At 40.2% G+C, this 23315-nt stretch overlaps 1 protein-coding gene across 1 annotated transcript in view; it reads right to left on the reverse strand.

The window, feature by feature from the left end:
• Positions 1-23315, reverse strand: part of LOC126267915 (LIM homeobox transcription factor 1-alpha-like) — a 219188-nt gene that overhangs the window by 128313 nt on the left and 67560 nt on the right. The window contains exon 3 of the mRNA XM_049973224.1: positions 197-390. Coding sequence (XP_049829181.1) covers positions 197-390 — 194 coding nt within the window. The remainder of the gene's footprint in view (positions 1-196; positions 391-23315) is intronic.

Genomic DNA, 23315 nt, shown 5'->3' on the forward strand with positions numbered 1-23315 from the left:
GCAGGGCACTCCCACTTCTGATTTGGTGTCATGCCACTAGATGTTCTTAGGGAAGATGATCTTTATTACGATCTGACTCCATACATGATGGTGACATGGTGGGCTATCCAGTGGCTCACCAGATGGGAGAGCTGCACCGCGCGGGGTGCTCCGGCCTACCTCGGTGGCACCCAGAGCAGCCCGCGCGCTCACTGACCTGCACGATGCGCACGCTGAGCCCCGTCTCCTTGGCGAGCGCCTCGCGCACCTTGCGGCACGGCTTCGGGCTGACCTCGAAGCTCGCCTTGAAGGCCCTCCGCTGCTGCGTGGTGAGGATGGTGCGCGGCCTCTTGGGCCCGCGGCGGCCGTCCTGCGCGCGCGGCGGCGCCAGCTCGTCGCACGGGAACTCTCCTGCGGCACCACAGCAACGGCCTGCAGCTGGAGCGGCTCACACTCTGCATCTCACGCTACACACTCTGCTGCCAACACTACGAACAAGTCAAACGCCTCTCTGCTCTCTAACTTACAACCTTACAGTTTCGGAGCTTTACTATGTCATCTTCAGGCCCCTGACCGCCGAATACGAACATTACACCACGCTTCTGGTAAACCATCGACGGTTATCTAACAATCGGCAGTTGATGGTTGAAATGATCGCTATAGCAAGCAGAAATCTACAGATACCAGTATTTGAGTGCTGGTCTCTTTTTTTCACCAGAACTGAGGTGGAATATTCCTAAAAGCCGATTAGGTGCCTGAAGGTGGAGTAGTAAATCACCGAAACCGGTTGTCAAATAAAGTAAGTTTAGAAATTAGACGGCTGAAAGAGTTTCATTTGAAAAATGGTTCAATTGGCTCTGAGCACTATGGGACTTAACATCTGTAGTCATCAGTCCCCTAGAACTTAGCACTATTTAAACCTAACTAACCTAAGGACATCACACACAGCCGTATCCGAGGCAGGATTCGAACTTGCCACCATAGCGGTCGCCCGTTTCCAGACGGAAGCGCCTAGAACCGCTCGGTCACACCGGCCGGCTAATAGGTAGTATTTCAAGAGTGAGTTCAAGAACTTGTTGAAAATGCCCTGTTCATACCACTCAGCACACCACGTACTGTTTTTTAGGAAATAAAAATCTTTATAAAGACGGAACTTTATTGAGTTTGGTGTAGAACGGCATCCATTATTCGGAAAAATAGATTGTCAGCAGCCTTCCAGAAACTGCAAAAAAACTTAGCAGCCAACAAACTACATTTGAAGAGGAACTTAAGATTCATTCGCAACCAATAAACTAGAGTTGGTTGATTGGTTGGTTGGCTTGGGAAAGGGGACCAAACAGCGAGCTCATCGGTCCAATCGGATTAGGGAAGGATGGGGAACGAAGTCGAACGTGCCCTTTCAAGGGAACTGGCCCAGAATTTGCCTCAAGCGATTTAGGGAAATCATGGCAAACCTAAATTAGGATGGCCAGGCGTGGGTTTGAGCAGTCGTCCTCCCGAATGTGAGTCCAGTGTGCTAACCACTGCGCCGCCTCGCTCGGTAAACTGCGGTTGAAGACGATCTTGGAGGATTCATTCGTGATCACCGAACGTGGGCAAGTGACATCGGAGAAACTACCTATTCGTTGTACAGACTGCACCTTCCCCCTGAAGAGCGAGAGCCACACATTCATCAAGTGAACGTCTGCAATAAATATGCTCCCAGAATTAATTACTCTTGTTTCTCCTTCTTTTCTCTTCGTTAAACCCTCTTAATGAACGCATTTACTTGCTCTGACAGTTGCGTTTTATTCTTCTCTTCCCAAAACCTGTTCATGAATACGCCGTGTTGATTCTTACGTTCCTGCGTCCACTGCAACTAGGATTCCAAAGAATTTACGTTCTGTAATGCTATCTTCTGTGACATTCATTCCTCGTAAGACATGTTTAAGGGTAGACGGAAGGCAAGTGGGCTTCAAAAATTAGATTTTAGCATATTTGAAATGCCTGGTCTCTCCTGCTTGAAACTGTTTTTGTTTTATATAAATACGACAATTTTTTCGTGAGATATGATGGTTTTCCTGACGCTCTGCGCAATTGGCATTTAAATTCCATGCCTTCCTTTTTGCACCATGCAGAGATAACGCACAGCATTTAATTAAATAAAATGAAATTAAATCCATATTTAGAGACCTTTGCAAAGATACCTTGCTGAAGAAATGTCTTCATGGGAAAACCAAAAATTTAAATGAATGTGTCAATTTTGTCATTTGCAACAGGTTACCGAAAGCTGTATTTGTTCAGCTTACAACACTCAAATTTGGTGTCTATGATGCTATTTTTTGCTTCAGTGATGGTGTAATTTAGAAAACTGGATGTTTTGGAATTATTGGACATAAAATATAGTGGAAATACTGCAAAATCCTTGGTGCAAATAGATAAACAGAGAATCCGAAAAGCAGTTATTGCTAATTTAAAATGCACGAAAGAAGCCAGTTAGAAAAGAAGAGGGACCAAGAGAAGAAAAGAAGATCAGTAAGATTCAGATGATGCTATGTATGGTGCTGGAAAATATTAATGGTAAGCAATTCTCATCAATAACTATACTGCAATTGCAATATTAAACTTTAACTGTTTTTTTCTCAAAACTACATTTTTTTTTACTTTCAGGTACCATTATTTTGTAAACTAATGAGGTTAAAAACATGAAATTTGGTCAATTTGTACTGCAGATGGTAATAAATTATTGCAAGTAAATTCATAACCACCAATCAATCAGAATCTATTTTATACTAATCAACATAAAAAAGTTAAATTTTACTAGTGAAAGAATAAAATTTTTTATTCAAAACCATAAGACGTATTATCTTCATTTCACTTGTAAATTTAGGCATATGTGTTATATAAATGCGGTAAAAATTTCATTGTTCTATCACTTATAATTCTTCTGAAAAGTGTACCTATTCAAAGGGTAAAAATAGCATTGGCAGAATAGGGATAAAAATTCCCTTCCATCTCCCCTTAACTTCCTCTAAGCCACAAATTTTTACTATTTCTGAATTTATTACATTAAGTAATCTTTTCGTTGGTTTGGTCCTGTCCATTATATAGATGTAACCATAGAATTTCAAGCGTCTTCTACGTATTGCATCAGTGAACTTATCTAGTACTGTGTATAGGTCCGTAGTTTTACTTGTAATCCATATGCCATTTATATAGCATAAATTAAAAATAAGAGAACAGAAAAACCGAATCAGTTATCTACTGTGAAATACGTACTATGAAATATCAATTTTTTCGGCGTAAATTAAATATTACGATTAAATGAGAGTTTCATTACTAAATTCAGTATGTGGCGAGATAATTTCTGAAAAACTGTTCCGTCACAGGAGAAACGCCACTGTTTCGTCATTCTGAAATGCGCTTAACTACAGATCTGTCTCACAGATGGCAACATTTTGTAGAATTATGACAGATTCACACAGTAACTTTTCGGAAGTTTAAGCAACTTCTCTGTCTGTCTCAAGCACACATCGGGTTAAGGACAAACTAATTCTGCTCGTTCATGTGATCCACAAGGGATTATGCGTTTGTAGCTCTGTCAGAAACTTGTCAGTTACAGTTTTGCACCATTACCTGGGTTGCTTGCAGAGTATCCGAAGAGGTATACGGCTGCGCTAAAATAAAAATTCAGCGGATCGTTCTTAGCAGGCGCGCATCCAAGATTCGACTTTTTTTGGGTGGGGGTTCACAGTTTTTATGGGGGAGGGAGTTAACAATTTTTCACTGCATCTCTCTCATCTCATATATGTATATATAATTGTCTGTGATTTTTAGCATTAATATCATTGTTGTTTCCGGACAAGAAAAAGTAAAAGTAAAGATAGCAATAATATCAATGAAATGTAGAAAATGTTTAATACAATCACAATACCTTGTTTACATCCGGGATTTCGGCTCACGCCTGGTTCGTAATGGGAAGACATCGTCAGAATCGAATGCGGTATAACTCAAGACAGTGTGATGTGCCCGTTACAGTTCGCGGTACATTTGAGTAACCATGAAGTTGACAGATGCGTTTGTTTGAAGTTATTCGCATAAGGCACAGTTATTGACAGATTGTGCGGCAAGGAATGTTACTGTACTGAAGGCGCCACAAGCAGTCAGAAGATGGCATTTCTCGGCGAAAAAGGCTGCTTGCCACCGACAAAGCGACGAATGCGGTCGCACGGCGGCTACCTTCGAGAAGTGTTGGAAGCTACGAAACTTTTTGGGGAAGGGTAAATGAATAGTTTGGGCGAAGAACCGAGAATGCCGTATAGATCCATTGTACTTTGTGTCGACGCGTCAGATTTGTGTCTATATTAGGTGTCGTTACACTAGCAAACAAGAGTTTTACAAGTGAATGTATAAATTAGGTACAGAAAATTACAAGAGATTTCCGACCTCTAATGACTGTGAGGAACTCTGGTTGCTACGGTGACGACGTAGCGGAGTAACACGGAGGACGCCTTACGGATGATTAGCGCTGAGTACAGAGGTCGAGAGGTTACCCTAAACACAAATGAATGTAATGTTTGTAGACAGATGAAGAAGCCAGATAGCATTTGGCTGCAAGATCGGTGATCTGTCTCTGCAGTCAGCCACAATCTTTAGGTCATTTAAGATCACGGAAATCTAGCTGTAGGTAACGCGGATACCAGACTATAACTTCTCTGTGTGATAATTTTAACAAAATGCAATTCACCTGTGGCAGAGGTCACTTACGAAAGTCTGTCTGACCGGCTTTTTAATCTTGTTCGATCATTAGTAAAGTGTATCAATGGAAGAGACGGAGAAGGTTCAAAGAAGGGTGGTGCGTTTGGTCACGGATTTATTTGGGCACCGTAGAAGCGTCTCAAAAGTGTGCAACAAATTCCAGTGAGAACGGTAACGACAAAGACGCTGCGCTTTGCAGGTAACTTTACTCTCAAGGTACCTAGAGATCAGGTTCCAAAAAGTCTCGAGAAACTATTGGGTTCCCCATCATACATTTTTTTCCAAGTACCATTCACAGACAGGAGATGTAAGAGGCGAAAAAATTCATATACACTTATATACCTTCTGACTCACACCAACAGTGGAGTACGCAGTAAGAATATACAGTATATAATAAAAAGCATCAGGACATGCCCATGTAATGAGGAACTGACCACTAGATGTTACGATAAGCGGATCCGCCAGTAGAAACGGAGGCAGGGAGAGTTGTGTTCTCAGTAGAGAACCAGTAATAGCAGAATGCTGCAAACAGGAAAGCTCAGTGACTTGGAATGTGTGCTAGTCATTGGAAGTCATTCGAGAGACAAACCTGTCATCGACATTTCAACCTTCTAAGGCTGCCAAAGTCGATGCCTTTATTACCAATTCTATGTCATTCACTTTCGCAGCTGGACAGAGTTAGTGATGTGATTCTGAAGTGGAAACGTGAAGCAACAACCACACCTAAACCCCAAGACCAAGCAGGTGTGCAGGCAGTCACCTATTTCGTAACATTTGGGAGCGGATTCACTAGTGGCTTTGAGTTACCAAATGTTCTTTCTCTCACGCTCACAGTTGCTGCCTACTCTTAGGATCATGCCCATGACTTGCGCACCGAACCAGCCTATGTTGCAGGCCAACAATAGTTCTTACTGGTTAAAGATTTCTGCTGAGGCACGGCTTGGAGGCGTTGTCTACGGCGACCAGTGGAGTGTGGGAAGATGGTCACATGAGCATCTGAAAGATGTGGGAACAGCGACAGTTCCAGAAGGAACACTTTCTCTGGACCTCAGCCTCCAACATGACAACGTGCAATCTTCCCTCAGGCTCCTAGCATTCGTTCACTGTAACTTAGCTGTGATGGCTCCTCCAAGCGGATGTGGCACTCTTACCTTCCCATACATAGGATTATACCATGATTTTTACTTAATTAATTCTCCAGTTATTATTTGAAGTTACTCCTATTGGATGCCCACTCTGTCATCCTCCCTAGAACTGTACAAAACTGTTGTCAGTCTAATGGTATCACCCACCTTACGATCCACAAATAACAATATTTTTTTGTGACTGTGTGCATGTTGTCGTCGGTCTAAAGCGGAGCTGGCCAACATGGAGCTTGGTTGTGGTTCACTTCTGTCTCTGGGTGTTGTGACACTAGCTGGCCTGGTGCATTTTCCCTTCTTTAATTGTCCTTTGTTGTCTTTACGTTAAAGTATTAATTTATAACTATTTTCTTGACCCCTATTTGTTTTTTGAGTAATTCTTAATGACTGTTTCTGCCTGGTTTTAATTTTATGATTTGTATTGATTATTATATGGTTTAAATGTAATTACATATTCTCTTTGTATTGGTTACTTTTCCTTTAGCTTAATGTTTTTGAGTTTTTGGATTTGTTTTTTAATAATACTGCGAGGGTTTCAGTTTGCCTCTCTCCTTGTAATTCAGATTTTTAATTTATTTAGATTTTAATTTTAATAATTACGATGTATAGCTGATGTGCTAGATTTAGTTTATTATTTTGTTATATGTTTTTTATGGGGGGATGGATCCTTTCTTTACTTTCAACGTTAGGTTGAAGTTATCAACCTGCACAACTACAAGCTGATGTTTAATTAATGTTCCATACTTTTGGTGCTAGAGTGCCTACATTATTAGTTGCAATTAAAGTCTACAGTTTTGACAATACTCTCTATTTTCTTTTATTATCGGATTTTGGTTCTTATTACTTTATGTACTATACTTTTATAAGTTTACCACTTTTAGTTAAATATCAATATTTTTAGTTCATCATTGACTCCCTAAGGCTCATCTGCAGAATAATTCTTGCACGTGTGCTATTGTAGTTAGATGTAGATGGTATTCTCTGTCTAATAAAGATTATTCTTTGTTCAGGTTTACAGTTTAATTATTTTTGATTATCTTTACATTTGTCAGGAGGTGTTCTGGTGAAATTTGTTACTTTCTGTCAAGTTGTTTTGAAGTATTTAACTGAACACCTTATTCTTCTGTTGCTCAAGTAAGAATGGCTATTGGTGGTTTGATTACTTTAAATTAATGGGAATTATAGGTACACTTTTTAATGGTTGGCTGTGTTTTGTGTTCTTCTGGCTTCTTTTTTTACCATCTATCATTTATAAGCATTTTGGTAGATAACAATTATTAATTAACAAGGGTATAATTAATCTTACACTTAGTATGTTACTTTCATGATTTCTTTTAACATCATAAAATGTAGCTTCTGCTGCTACTTCTTTAAAATTTAGTGGGCGAATATAAGTTCATTACTTACACTTATATATTAATATCCATTTACATTTTTTGTAATTTTTATGTCTTTTTTGAACATTTTGTACATTATATGGGGTTCCCCAGGAGGAATGATCAATATCCAGGAATATGATAGGAAGGATCTTTTAAAGCAAAAAATTCCAGTAAACAGGGGCTCTAAAATGCATATCTGAAGAGCTGTTCTCTTTGATACAGTGAAGAAAATCTCCTGTACTTGAAGCTCTTTGCTTTCCATCTTTTTGAAGTAGTGTGGACCAAAACAGGAAAACTTGTCTAGTAAAATGGACTTCAAAATGCATTCCTTAAGAGCTACGAGCACTTGTGCATTAGAAGTGATGAATCGCCGTAGCAAAGATGAAGCAGAGCCTATAGCCCAATAAGATACGCACTTTAGAGCCCATGTTAATTGGTTATTTTTTTCTTGTTTTGATCCATACTACCACCTTTCAAAACATGTAAAGCAAAAGGGTTGCAGCAGAAGAGATGTGTTCCACAGTAACGAAGAGGGAGAAATTTTCATAGATCTTAAAGTATGCATTTTATAGCCTATGTTTACTTGACATGTTTTACTTCGAATGCTCTGTCCTGTTGTATCCACGTTCCTCTTGGGACACCATGTATATGTATTTTTATTCTCAACATCGATTTTATTATACAGGTGTGTATACTTTATCTCTTGGATATTTATGTGAATATTATTTTTTTTATTTTTTACATTGATTTCCTTCAAATAATCTTTACTAAAGGATGAGTATTTTGGTTTTGTTTTGTTTAGTAATTTTATGAAAAATATTGTTTTATAGCATCAAAGATATGAAGGTTTTCATCTTAGTCTTTGTAGTTATTTTCTGTCTGCTATAAATTCTTTCTTTGTTTCAGTCAAAAACTTAAAACTACATTTTAGGTATTTATTATTTAATATTGATTGTAGAGTTTATTTTTCAGTGAGAAATTTTTAATTTTTATAGTTTTAAAGTGGTAATAACTTTAATTTTAGACTGAATCTTTGTTTAATTTTATATATTTTGTTATATATATTTCTTTTCAGTTATTTATTGTAGAGAAAAACAAATCATTTTATTATTATTATTGTTTGAATGTTTATTTCTTCTATAGCTTTCTAAATATAAGTCCAAATTTTATAACAATTTTAATAGTTTGAGTTGGTTGAAGACTAATTTCTTATTGTTTGGTTATATATTATCAAAATGTAATGTCTTATCAAATGGTATTTTTGATGTTGCTATTTTACTTTCTATTGGTAGTATAGCAAATTTTTGTCTTGAAACTCTATTTATTATTTTGATTTTATCTTTAATTCTTTTGAAATTTAGCGTTTCAAAGATGTTAATAATTTTGGCAGCTGTAACTAAGTGTTATCAAATTCCCTTTTATTCATGATTTCCTACCTCAGTATCTGGTATGGTACATTCATCTTCTGTTGTTGTTACTGGTGTTTATCCTTTCAGTCATGAGGTCTTCTTCTTTGGTCATGTGAGAATTTTCAAACTTGCTCTCGAAGGTCAATTCTAACGGAATGCTTCTGCACTCCCACCACTCTTACCTTCCTTGACTTTCCACTAATAAAGTGTTTTATTTTCAGCTGCATTATTGCTTTCTTTGTTCACTCTGGACATGAGTCTGAGTTTTCTAGACTGTGCTTCATGAATTTGATATCAGTTTTTTTAGTATGTTACAAAATGTTTATAGAGGAACATGTCAAATTCAGTGATCTCAAGTTTGACAAAACTATTGATTGGTGGTTGGAGGAATATGCCAGTGATGTATATTAAGAAAAGACGAGATAGACTACGATTCTGCAGTAGCCAATAGTAACAATCCTGCTAGCAAACAAGGGAATCATTTGGAAGAACTGCAGTGTAAAGGCGAAGGGGATACTTCTGTTTCGCCAATAAAGTGTTTAAAGTACTTGTTAAAGTCAAATGTGTTCTGAATGGTGGTAAAGAAGAATTTTGAATATGGCACTGAATGTAAGTTTTGTAGACTCTCTTTTTGAACTTTATAAGTGGCTGTTTAATCTCTGGAATTTAGTTAGTGAAAAAATTTAGTTGCTATTGAAGCTGTAATTTTCAGAACTTATAATTCAATTCTTTACAGCTCTCTGAGGGCCTTGATCTACATCACAATATCCTGCCATTCTGTCTGGTCCATGGCTTTCTGTCCCCATCCTCCAACACGCAGCTTTTTCATGTCTTCTTCAATTTCGTCCACCCATCTCTTTCTGGGATGTCCCTTCCGTTGTCTGCCTCCAGCCTTGTCATCAATAGTCTTCTTACATGTTCTGTCTTCCTCCATTCTGACCACATATCCTGCCCATCGAAGTCTCCTTATTTTAATGGTAGCGACAATGTCAGGTTCTTCAAAAGTTGTTCTATTTCTGCATTCATACAGATGCACCAGCCTCCTTGATCGTTTATTGGGCCGTATATTTTATGCAGAATATTTCTCTCCCAAATGCTAAGAATCCTTTCTTCATTTGCAGTCATGGTCCATATCTCGGCACCATACATAACAAATGGTCTTATAATTGTTTTGTAAATGAGAATTTTAGATTTTCATAACAGAAGTGAGCTCCTAAGCATGGGTAGTGTGGCAAAGTAGCATTTGTTGCCTGCTGTCATTCCAGCTTTCACCTCGCTTGCTGATATCATTTGTCTTTGTGATAGTCGATCCGAGGTACTTGAAGTCTCTCACCCTTTAACTTCTTGATGTCTATCCTGAGATTTGGTAGGTTTCGCTGGTTGGTCATTGCCATATATTTGGTCATTTCGACATTGACTACCTGGCCAAGCTCCCTTGGACCTCTCTCCAGTTGTTGATAGGCATCGGCCAGTGCAGTGTTGTTTTGTGCAAGTAACGCCACATCATCTGCATAGGCCAGGTACCGCAGTAACCTCTATTTGTCTCTATCTGACATGGCTTTTTTAGGCAAAGGTTGACTAGCAGTGAGCACTTGTAATTTTCTGGACATTTCGCCTTGTAATTTTATTGTACAGTTGGTTTCACTGAGGGTCACCATAGAAAGTATAACGAGCTTCTGAGGCATTCCTACCTCTTCCATCAGATTCCACAATGTCACTCTTAAGATGCTATCATAGGTTTGTTTAAAATCGATATAAAGCTGATATCTGTTTATTTGATGTTCATAACATTTTTCAAGTATCATGCGTAATGTGAATATTTGGTCAGTTGTAGACCTATTTCTTCTAAAGCCACTCTGATAACCTCCAATTCTCTCTTCCACATAGGGAGTAAGTCTCCTTGTTAGGATCTTGGAGAACACTTTATATGTAGTATTTAGCAGGGATATTCCTCAGTTATCCAGGCAGGTTATTTATCTCCTTTTTTGTATGGGGCACATACTAGCCGTTTTCCACTCCACTGGCATGCTCTCCTCTTTCCAGATGTTCAGTATTACTTTATGTATTATTTTTCATAATGCTTCCCCATCATATTTGAGCAGTTCCACCTGGATCTGATCTTCTCCAGGTGTCCTGTTATTTTTATGGTCTTAATGTCTTGTATCACTTCCCCAAGTGTTGGTTCCAGTGTTAGGACTTCTGGTCTATAATAAGTTATTTCCGCCAGTTCTTCTTGTCTAATCCTTATACTTCCGGGTTCAGTAACTCCTGGAAGTATTCTGCCCATCTCTCGAGTATTTTATTACTCTCTCCTATCAAATCCCCTTCTTTATTTCTACATAATTTGTTCTGGTTGAAACCCGGCCTTTCCTTCTTTAATCTTTCGGTACATTTCACGTACTTGCTTCTCTTCTCCTAGCTGTTCAATTTGTTGCAATTTTTTCTTTTCTAGTTCTCTTTTCTTCTTTCTGCAAACCCTGTTAGTTAAAAGGCGCTTCTCATTATATTCAATCAGATTTGCTCTAGCTCTTCTCTGAAATAATTTCATTCATGCTCTGTTACGCTCCTAAATTCTTCTTGTACATTCTCCATCAAACTAATCTGTCTTCCTTTGAGCCCGTACAGGTCCCAAAACCTCCCCAGCTGCCTTGAGGATTGCAGTCTTACATTGCTTCCACATTACTTCTATATGTTCATTTGATGTGTCAGTATCATTCTTACTCCCCTCTACTGTTTGTGCCTGATATGGTTTCCATATTTCTTCTGACATTAGTTTCTTAAAGTCAAAACTTTTCTGATTGTAGCATTTTTTGTTTACTCAATAGTGATATCCTTTGCCTGTTCTTAATTCTCACTAAATGATTGTCAGGATTGCAGTCAGCTCCACATTGGCTCCTAACATCCATTATGCCTGATCTGTACCTACTGTCAATCAATATATGGTCTATCTGATTTCTAGTTTGTTCATTTGTTGACATCCACGTTTCTTTGTGTATATTTTTGTGTGGAAACTATGTACCACCGACAGTCATGTTTTTACTTACAGCAAAATCTACAACTCTAATTCCATTTCATGGAGGCTATGTTTTCCTATAGTTGGTTGATAAGCCTCTTCTTTTCCTGTTTTGCATTCAACTCTCCTATTAAGATCTTCATGTTTAGGAGCCTGATCATACAACTTCTGTACTTTGCTATAAAACTCATCCTTCTCTTGTGCATATGCCTCCTCTGTGGGTGCAATTACATTTATAACTGTTATGTTGAAAAATTCTCCCCTTGATCTTAATAGGGACATACGTTCCTTGATTGGTTCAGTCATGCACACTATTTAAAAACTGCACAAAAGTATGTGTTTTTGGGCGATGAAAATTAAAATAATGTAGGCTTTATTTAGAGCAGTAAAATCAACATGGAGTGTTTTATCAACATTTCAGTAATTGTAAAATTAAATATTATGTAGCTTACATTACAGTTTTTAAATGGTCTGTGCCTTAAATCTCGGTTTAAACATAGTTGTCTCAGATGACATAGATCGTGATATACTACACAAAAATCATCTCATGAGTTTAGGGTTATTTATTAATTTGTGTTAGTCCAGTATTTGATATTTATAATTGCAATTGGTTTTTGTTATTAATTAGACATATAACTACATTTATAGCCATTCTTCATTCTGATTTTAAATTTGACTTGAAAAACTTTGTTACTCTTATTAGTTTAAGTAGCTTCAACTATTAATAAGAATTTTGACAATAGGTTATACAAAATTTGTTTTTTATCCAGCTATTGGTTCATGGTTTGTTTAAGGCATTATTATTTATATGTGCAGTATCAATAACTCATAATTGCGAGAGTCGTCAAGATATTCGTTTTAAGGTTCCTGTTGTGAGTGTATGCCTTTAACTTCTGTTTGTTTTAATATTACTAGATTATTATTATTTGGAATGCCTTTCCAGCTGGTTTTTATTCAAAGGATTTAATAATTGAGATGGTTTGTTTAAGATGGATTAATCAATTAATCTTTTTTTATATCTCTTTTCCTTCATTTTATTATTCAACCTCTTGTGATATAATTTTATTCAAGTTTTATGTTGTATGATAAGAGCTATTATATATCTTAAAAATTTTTATTCAGATTTTGCTTTTGATCATAATGGTTATTATATTTCTTTCTGTATAATTGGTGTATTATTTGCTGCTGTTTTTGTTGGAAGATTTTCAGTTTGATTTATTTTTCATATTCCTCATACAACTGCTTTGCCTTTTTCCTATAACTTTTAATAATTACTGTGGTTAATTTAATAAAGGACACCAAAATAGTAGGCTTGGCAACTGAGTAAAATTTTAGACACACACAAGAGGTAAGCAAGGCATTGTGTTACAGAACAGTCAGGTGGGATGACAAGGACGCATGACCAATGTTGTATTCAATACGACTGCAAGATATATTTAGATGCCACACGCCACAAGATTTGAGTGCTCAAGACACCAACGCAGTACAGTGACAACGTAGGGATAGAGAGGTGCTGTTCATCGTGTTGACTATGCAGAATGGATAAGAGGGCATAAGTTGGTTGTAAGAACAGTTATTCGGAAAATTAATGCAGCAGAATATTTCCACCATGGCTTCTCAAAGACAAATTTTAGACACACTTCAGCTACAGCCAGAGTGTCTAAAAGGATTTCCAGCATGAAACACAGGCCAATGAAGTGATCGCCTCGCAATAGCGACACAAGTGTGAGAGTTCTTGTACAGGTGTCAGTCCTGTCCAGTGGCTTGAACTGCTTCTACTCAGCTCGCAGCCTTAAACCCTGGAGGTGGTATCTGTGTTTGTCCACCCTCTGCTTATCGAGAATGTCTCAGTCTCTGATGGATGTTGCCACTGCAAGCTGCAGTGCTGCCATCGATGTCAAGAGCTGTGAGCGACAACAGCTGACAGAACTTCTGGTGGTCTGACCAGCGGACCAGGCACCAGACAGTACCCTCCGTCATTGTGGAGCTCCTCACGGCTGCCGTCTGCCACTCATTCCTGTGGATGCATTTCAGTGCTGCAGGCGGTATTCCTGTCGGGATTCGCAGCGTGTGACTCTGCTTGACTATGCACGCACTGTGCAGAGCCAGTGGGCGCTTACGATGTCAACGAGAGCACTGTGGTCTCCCACTCCCGTGAACTGCTGGCGCCTGAGGCAGTGTGGACTGGCCGAGCTGTGGCCAGCGACCCGCGGCGTTGCTGGACACTGGGTCCGTGCCTCCACCTTTGGGGCGACTTACACCTCGTCGCGCACAAGGGCGAGAGCCTTTCTTTCCCACTGTAGCTGCTGCCAGCTGTGAATGAAACCAACTGTGTATTCCGTAACAGCAAACGTTTCTCCGGTTGTTGGCTGATGATGTTTTAGTAGTGCTTTTGGGCGTCAAATGGGCCATGTCATGCCGAGTCGCTGCTCGTCCTTACCCAAGAGATGACAGTCTGGCCATATCCTGACATCAAAAACTTAACACTATAACCTAAAGCAGTGACCGACACGTCTGGTCACAGAATTAGTTTCTTATTCGGGTTATCTTACTTTAAAGTTTCATGTTTCTGACAATTTGTTTTCTTTAAATATTTTACCTTTTGTTGTATTTGCTGGTTCTGTATGATTTATACCTTTCCTTTCTACTAACTTTATCGCATTTTCCCCTTTAAAACTGGGTTATTGTTCAAATGGCTCTGAGCACTATGGGACTTAACATCTGAGCTCATCAGTCCCCTAGAACTTAGAACTACTTTAACGTAACCAACCTAAGGACATCACACACATCCATGCCCGAGGCAGGATTCGAACCTGCGACCGTAGCGGTGGCGCGGTTACAGACTGCAGCTCCCACTACCACTCGACCACCCCGGCAGGCTGGGTTATTGTTCTTCCAAGCCCTTTGATTATGCTTGAGAGGAAGTACTAGGTGGCCATGGTATATATTGTTTGTTTATTTAACTAATTAGTTACACTCAAACATGATATGACGCAAATAATAAAATAAATATTTTAACCTTCATTTTTAGATATTTATCTTAATTACTTAACTTTTTATGTTAATTATATAGATATGAGGGCTATTCAGAAAGCAGGGAACATTCCCGTCTGACGCCTCTAGGCGCGCGCTGATCGCGTATGTTTTCGATATTCGAATGTGAAATGTGCTCTGAATCGAAAATCCCACCAGTTGTGAGGTGCGGTCTGTGATACGGTTTTTGTTGGCAAAAATTCTAAAGCCTATAGGAGTTTATCGTGAGCTATGGGAAGTGTACGGTAACAACGTAATGAATGAATGTTCCGTCCGGAAATGGCGCTTTCGGTTGAAAAATGGCCGAACCGACGTTCATGATGAAGAGAAGAGTGGACGCCGGAGCATTATCAAAGCCGATCTTGTCGCTAAAGTTGATGAAACGGTTAGTGAAAAGCGTTGCTTCACAATAACGGAGTTTTGACTTTCTTTTCCACAAGTTTCACGGGCTTGGTCACTCACAAGCTAGACGACCACAAATTTTGTGCACGATGGGTGCCCAAAATGCTTACAGAGCACCATAAAGAACAGCGAATGGGGGCAACGATGACATTTCTGGAAGCCTACTACAAACATAGTGATTCATTACTGGATCGAATCGTAGCCGGTGACGAGACCTGGGTAAAACACGTCAATTGCGAGACAAAATTACAGTCCATGGACAGGGGCACACAAGATCCACCCAAAAACAAAAAAAAAAAAAAATGTTTATTGATTTTCTCGAACGTGGAGCAAACATAAATTCTGCCCGGTACTGAAAAACTTTACACAGCCTTAGAAGAGCAGTTCAAAACAAACGCCGAGGAAAGCTGACGTCCAAAATTTTGTTTTTGCACCACAATGGCGGGCATCTCACCGCAAACCGCACTAAAGAAATCCTTAATTAATTCAAATGGGAAATTTTCCCTCATCCGCCCTACTGCCCTATCTTGCACCAAGCGACTTCCACTTGTTTCTCAAGACGAAGAACTGGCTTGCAACGCAGCGCTTTGATGACGACGCGGAACTCCAGGCGGGCGTGACGCACTGGCTGAAGTCTCAGGTGACAGAATATTACGACGAATGTCTTTCAGAGCTTGTCCACCTCTATAAGAGCCTCAATCTGTTAGGTGACTATGTGGAAAAGTAGTACGTCAGTCGCTCTTTCAGATGTATATAACAAAATGTATCTCTCGTACTTGATTTCCTTTAACGCCAATATATATATATATATATATATATATATATATATATATATATATATATATATATATATATATATATATATATATTACCTTAATTGTAATGAATTATATTTTTAATACATTCATTAGTTATCATATGATGGTAGTAGAAATGCTAAGAATCCTTTTACAACAAATATATACATTTTTACACACATACACACAGTTTCGAGTTGATACTGGGTTCATGTCGAGGGACATGAAAGGGAAGCAGTGGTTGGGAAGGGAGTGAGACAGGGTTGTAGCCTCTCCCCGATGTTATCCAATCTGTATATTGAGCAAGCAGTAAAGGAAACAAAAGAAAAATTTGGAATAGGTATTAAAATCTAGGGAGAAGAAATAAAAACTTTGAGGTTCGCCAAAGACATTGTAATTCTGTCAGAGACAGCAAAGGACTTGGAAGAGCAGTTGAATGGAATGGACAGTGTCTTGAAAGGACGATATAAGAGGAACATCAACAACAGCAAAACAGGATAATGGAATGTAGTCGAATGAAGTCGGGTGATGCTGAGGGAATTAGATTAGGAAATGAGACACTTAAAGCAGTAAAGGAGTTTTGCTATTTGGGTAGCAAAATAACATGATGGTATAGATAGAGAGGATATAAAATGTAGACTGGCAATGAAAAGGACAGCGTTTTTGAAGTAGAGAAATTAGTTAACATTGAGTATAGATTTGAGCGTCTGGAAGTCGTTTCTGAAAGTATTTGTATGGAGTGTAGCCATGTATGGAAGTGAAACGTGGAGAAGAAGAGAATAGAAGCTTTCGAAATTTGGTGCTACAGAAAAATGCTGAATATTGTATGGGTAGATCACATAACTAATGAGGAGGTATAGAACAAAATTGGGGATTAGTTCGTGGCACAACTTGACTAGAAGAGGGGATCGGTTGGTAGGACATGTTCTGAGGCGTCAAGGGATCACCAGTTTAGTATTGGAGGGCAGCGTGGAGGGTAAAGATCGTAGAGGGAGACCAAGAGATGAATACACAAAGCAGATTCAGAAGGATGTAGGTTGCAGCAGGTACTGGGAGATGAAGAAGCTTGCACAGGATGGAGTAGCATGGAGAGCTGCATCAAACCAGTCGCAGGACTGAAGATCACAACAACAACAGAAAAAACATTTAGTATACTCAACTAAATGAAACGTGGATAAAGTTCGACAATATTCTTGGGTATGTTGAAGAATCTCATATTACGAGAGATGGGAATACATTATGCAGCCAGGAACATTGTCAAACATTTTTTGGTGATCTACTTGTTACAGTGTTGGGAGGCATAATGTTGCACAGGTGCACTGACCTCCAGCTGTTTGAACACGGAATACACACCAGACAATGTTACTGTGACACTGTACTCCTTGTCCACGTGCGTTTTTTCAGGGGTCCATTCGGTCCTGACTTCATTTTTATGGATGACAATGCGCGACTGCATCATACAGCGCAGGTGGAGGAGCAGCTGGAACGAGAGAACCTTCAGCAAGAACACACCGGCCTTCTCGTTCCCCCCGACTTACAGCTCACCAAGCACACGTGGGATGCGTTGGGGAAATGTACTGCAGCATGTCCATGTGCACCAACGACCATCCAGCGTTTTTCAATCATGCCGGTGGAGCAATGGAATGCCCTACCGCGACAACTCATTACCATCATAGCGGCCAGCAGACCACTCATTTCCGTCCGTGGTGAGCACGCATCCTATTTAAACCATGTCCCACCGATTTTTATGACCAGGGGGTCTGTAGTGGCAACTTAAGTGTAGTTATTGTATTTGAAAAAAGGTGTGATTACTTTTCCACTCTTTCCTCATTTGTTTCAGTCCCTTTTGCACTGCACTGTATTGCAGTACTTGTTTCTATGTATGGTCCAAGTTTCATCGCGCTATGTTACTTAGCAGTATCACATTATGCAAAAGTGTATTTTGTAGCACCACCATCATTTTTGGCAGTACTGAATATAATAGTGACTCTACCACGGGTAACGGGAGGGGTATGGAAGCGGGAGAGACCGCAGCTGACCAAACACCACCACGAGACGGAATGCCTGCTGACGTGATGAGAACTGCCGCCACAGTGTCTGGTGGTTATCATATCGCCGGCCCGGGTGAGGCATCAGCTTTGCAATGACGACTACGCACCGTAATGACAGAGCCACTGTGATGTAGTTGCCTCTTTACTTCACGCTCAAGCCTAGCCCTCATTGCCTAGAACTGATGTCTTGGTAAAATAAGTATACAGCAATCTCATAAAAAACCTGATTTATTTACTGTTTCAGGCAGTCTAGCAGTAGAGGAGGGGCCCATACCAGTCTACAAGTCGACATGAATCCACAAGATGCCACTACGAGAGCTGGCCTCCCACAAGTGCAGACCTACTGCTGGCTCTGAGTCCAGCGTTGTGGAGTTCGCACCGTCCAGACACCCCCGAGCGTTTGGCTCAATACTGTAAACGTTTCAAGTCACCATTCCTGGGGGAGGAATGCAAGCAACCACCTGTTTGAAGGAACTCGATAGTATTTTATTGATTACTTGGACTTGATAAATTTTCCTTGTTTCATGCTGGGAATTATCATCTGTGCGCGGAACCATTCCTACGAGTTGCACACTGAGGCTAGCCTACTTTGAAAGTCAACAGTAGTCCATACTAGTTACAGACTGCTGGCGAGGCCCACTTTACGAGCGTCGCCTACAGCGACCGATGGAATGTGTGAGAAGATGATCACATGTGGTCTGGTGGGACACACCGTCGGTTCCAAAGGAACTCTCTCTACATGCCCTCAGCCTCTAACATGACAACACGCAATCTTTCTTCATGCTCCTAGTATTTCGGACTTTAGTCCCCTGTAACTTACTTGTGGAGGCTCCTCCAAGCAAATGGTGGCAAGTTCACCTTCTCGTATTTTGAATTATACCACTATTTTTATCTAATTAGTTGTCCCGCTATTATTGGATGTTACCCCTACTGGATAACCATTTTGTGGTCCGTCCCGCCACTTATATACAGACCTCATATACTGACCGACGGGGACAGTTGAGTACTGAGGAAGGTGAGTGTAAGAAATTGCTTGAAACCAGCAGAAGGGTCACTGGTAATCGCTACCAGCATTGCAGCTGGCACAGCGACTGTGTTCCGCATGCAGTTAGAATGAATGGGGTAGAATGGTCGAGAAGTTCCTCATAAGTGTGGTAAAAGCTAAGTGACACTTGAGTTGTTGTAAACAGCGATGCGACTGGACAGTGGATGATAGGAAAAGACTGATTTGCAGTAATGAATCACTTTGTATCCTGTGGCAATCTGGTGGAAGGCTTTGGGTTTAGTCAGTGCCTGGAGAACGTCACCTGCCATCGTGTGTCGTGCCAGCGGCGATGTGCGTGCTACGTGGTGTTACGCTGTGGAGTGCTTTTCGTGGTTAGGGTGTGGTCCTCTTAATGCGCTGAAGAAACGCTAAATACGGGAGAATATGAACACAGTTCGGAGACGACGAATGTTTGTATCGGAATGACAGTGGAGTCTCTCAGCATGCAGCATGTGTGAGGCAATGCTTTGTGCACAGTAACATTACTGAAATGGACCGGTCTGCCCAAAGTACCGACCTGAATCCAAAGGAATACCTTTGGAATGAGCTGAAACGTAACTTCGCTCCAGACTCTAACGTCCCATGTTACTATCTTCCCTGTTTTCGCCTCATGGGAATAATGGCCCGCCATTCCTCGACAGACAATCAGACACCTTATTGACAGTATTCGAACCGTCGTAAAGGCAGTCGATATTAATGTTCACTAATACAAGTCCGGCATACCTTTGATCAGGTAGTATAAGTTTCCTTGAAATAATTGAACTGGGGTGCCGTGCATCTATATAGTAGCTACTTTGAACGGCAGCGAATTGACTTTGGATACATATCTGTTACTATGTGGATCCCTACCTCACACCAGACACAAAGCAGCACTCAACGTAGTTGGCGGAAATCAATAACCCTCTACCAAATAAGGCCAAGCCAGTTTCATGTGCCTTTGATGAAGAGATGTTCTTACTGATTACCTTGCAGCGGGAATGGCAGTAAGTGGAAGATAGTATCTACAGATGCACCTTTACTCTGCAGACCACTTTAAGGTGTGTGGTGAAGGGTACTTAATGTGTCTTTCCCGCTTTGTCTGTCTCCTGTTCCAGTCAAGCGTGGGGCACGGGTAGGGCGATCCCCAGTAAGCCTTCGTGTGAGCACGACTCTTTCTGATAGTACGTGCATGGTATTTTAGCGAAGTATGTGCCCGAGGAAGTGAAAGGCAACAAAAATAAATAAGTGCAGCGTGGATTTCCAATAGAAAAAAGTCGCCTGTCTTCAGAAAAAATTTCCACCTCACCATAATGGAGTATTAACAATGGAAAACTGCATAACTAAAACTTTGAATTGCTTAAACACCTACTCTGTTCGCCAGTTTTGGCACACACTGTCTTGCTCATGCTCCTACATGTAGAGTAATATGTAGACATAGTGTGTTCTGGGTACAATGAAGGATTTAATACAGCAAGCACAACTGACAATGTGCACTTACATTACTTTAAAAAAGAAGTGGATTTTTGAATCAAAGTACATAATTTTCGGCTACCAGGGTTTCCTAAGTATCCGTACTTTCGCCACAACTGTTGTAAAAACAGAGCAAAATAAGTGGAGGTAAACAGTAGTAAATGTAGAACTGAAATGATAGTAGTGTCAGTGATATTGGCATCTGTTTTATTGTAATTACACCTTCGTTATTCCATAACTGTAAATTTAGAATTAGAATCGGTGTATTAAAGTAAGTCGTTTAGCGGGATACTTGGTTGTATGCTATGGTTTACAAAGAATCCAGTAAGGAAATAAAAAGTTTGTTGAAGTGAAGGCATGTGACGTCGTTACTGGCAATCAGTTCGTTGCGTGAGGTCGTCAAGCTGGGCGGCCCACCTTGTGTCCGTTTGTCGGTTCTGGATGTCACCCTCTTCCCTAATCACCCGTAACAGCCTCAAATATATTACACATCCTCTTACTGCAGTCCCTCACATAACGCAGACTCGTAATTCACACATTACGCAAGATAAGGAACACTCCCATGCTTCTTAACTGAAGCGATTATATGGAGACCACGGAATACAGGCCACAACATTCCGAATCGAAATAATGTCTAGGTTGACAAACAGAATCAATATATTCCTCCTCAGTGTGCTTTAAGTATTTAGTCTCGTCCTATACATGATACCATGAGAACAATAAAACTATTAAGCAAAATTATAATCTCAAGTATTAAAACTTAGTTAACATATATGAGGCATGACACTGAAAACATATTAGATAATACTATAATACGACATGTGGTAACTTAGTTTATATGGGGCATTGCATTAAAAAAATATTAGATAATACTATAACGCGACATGTGGTAACGAAAAACCTGCCTATCAAGTTTTTCAGGTGTTCAAATTCCAAAATTATTCCAGAAAATAACAACCTGAGTAGCCTCGTTATTTGCTATAACCAGATAGTCTTGGGTGCACGGTTCATTCAACTTTCTGCAAATTAGCAAGTGGTCGAATCTTGCAGTTCTCCGATTTCACAGCTTTGATCAGTAGCAATGATCCACCAGTCCTTCAAATTTCACTGGAGTGCACCCGTTGTAGGACTTTTCAACTCGTATAACGGAGTTCGAAACCGCTACAAAATTCCTTCATTGGTTTGTTCCATGGGTATATTGCAGACGAGTTCCTCCATAGTTCTACTCAGCATTCATTACGTGGGAATGGGGTTTACTGTGAAAATCACTTTCTCGATTACAGTCTCAGCGGATCAGAAATATGTCCAAATATGGGGTGCCTAGGATCTACATCTTCATCTACATCCATACTCCGCAAGCCACCTGACGATGTGTGGTGGAGGGAACCCTGAGTACCTCTATCGGTTCTCCCTTCTATTCCAGTCTCGTATTGTTCGTGGAAAGAAGGATTGTCGGTATGCTTCTGTGTGGGCTCTAATCTCTCTGATTTTATCCTCTTGGTCTCTTCGCGATATATACGTAGGAGGGAGCAATATACTGCTTGACTCCTCGGTGAAGGTATATTCTCGAAATTTCAACAAAAGCCCGTACCGGGCTACTGAGCGTCTCTCCTGCAGAGTCTTCCACTGGAGTTTATCTATCATCTCCGTAACGCTTTCGCGATTTCTAAATGATCCTGTAACGAAGCGCGCTGCTCTCCGTTGGATCTTCTCTATCTCTTCTATCAACCCTATCTGGTACGGATCCCACACTGCTGAGCAGCATTCAAGCAGTGGGCGACAAGCGTACTGTAACCTACTTCCTTTGTTTTCGAATTGCATTTCCTTAGGATTCTTCCAATGAATCTCAGCCTGGCATCTGCTCTACCGACGATCAGCTTTATATGATCATTCCATTTTAAATCACTCCTAATGCGTACTCCAGATATTTTATGGAATTAACTGCTTCCAGTTGCTGACCTGCTATTTTGTAGCTAAATGATAAGGGATCTTTCTTTCTATGTATTCGCAGCACATTACACTTCTCTACATTGAGATTTAATTGCCATTCCCTGCACCATACGTCAATTCGCTGCAGATCCTCCTGCATTTCAGTACAACTTTTCATTGTTACAAACTCTCGATACATCACAGTATCATGTGCCTCAGTGAACTTCCGATGTCATCCACCAGGTCATTTATGTATATTGTGAATAGCAATGGTCCTATGACACTCCCCTGCGGCACACCTGAAATCAATCTTACTTCGGAAGACTTCTCTCCATTGAGAATGACATGCTGCGTTCTGTTATCTAGGAACTCCTCAATCCAATCACACAATTGGTCTGATAGTCCGTATGCTCTTACTTTGTTTATTAAACGACTGTGGGGAACTGTGTCAAACGCCTTGCGGAAGTCAAGAAACACGGCATCTACCTGTGAACCCGTGTCTATGGCCCTCTGAGTCTCGTGGACGAATAGCGCGAGCTGGGTTTCACACGACCGTCTTTTTCGAAACCCATGCTGATTCCTACAGAGTAGATTTCTAGTCTCCAGAAAAGTCATTATACTCAGACACAATACGTGTTCAAAAATTCTACAACTGATCGACGTTAGAGATATAGGTCTATAGTTTTACGCATCTGGTCGACGTCCTTTCTTGAAAACGGGGATGACCTGTGCCCTTTTCCAATCCTTTGGAACGCTTCGCTCTTCTAGAGACCTACGGTAAACCGCTGCAAGAAGGGGGGCAAGTTCCTTCGCGTACTCTGTGTAAAATCGAACTGGTATCCAATCAGGTCCAGCGGCCTTTCCTCTTTTGAGCGATTTTAATTGTTTCTCTATCCCTCTGTCGTGTATTTCGATATCTACCATTTTGGCATCTGTGCGACAATCTAGAG

Source organism: Schistocerca gregaria, chromosome 4 (genome assembly GCF_023897955.1).
Source record: "Schistocerca gregaria isolate iqSchGreg1 chromosome 4, iqSchGreg1.2, whole genome shotgun sequence".
Taxonomy (NCBI): Eukaryota; Metazoa; Arthropoda; class Insecta; order Orthoptera; family Acrididae; genus Schistocerca; species Schistocerca gregaria.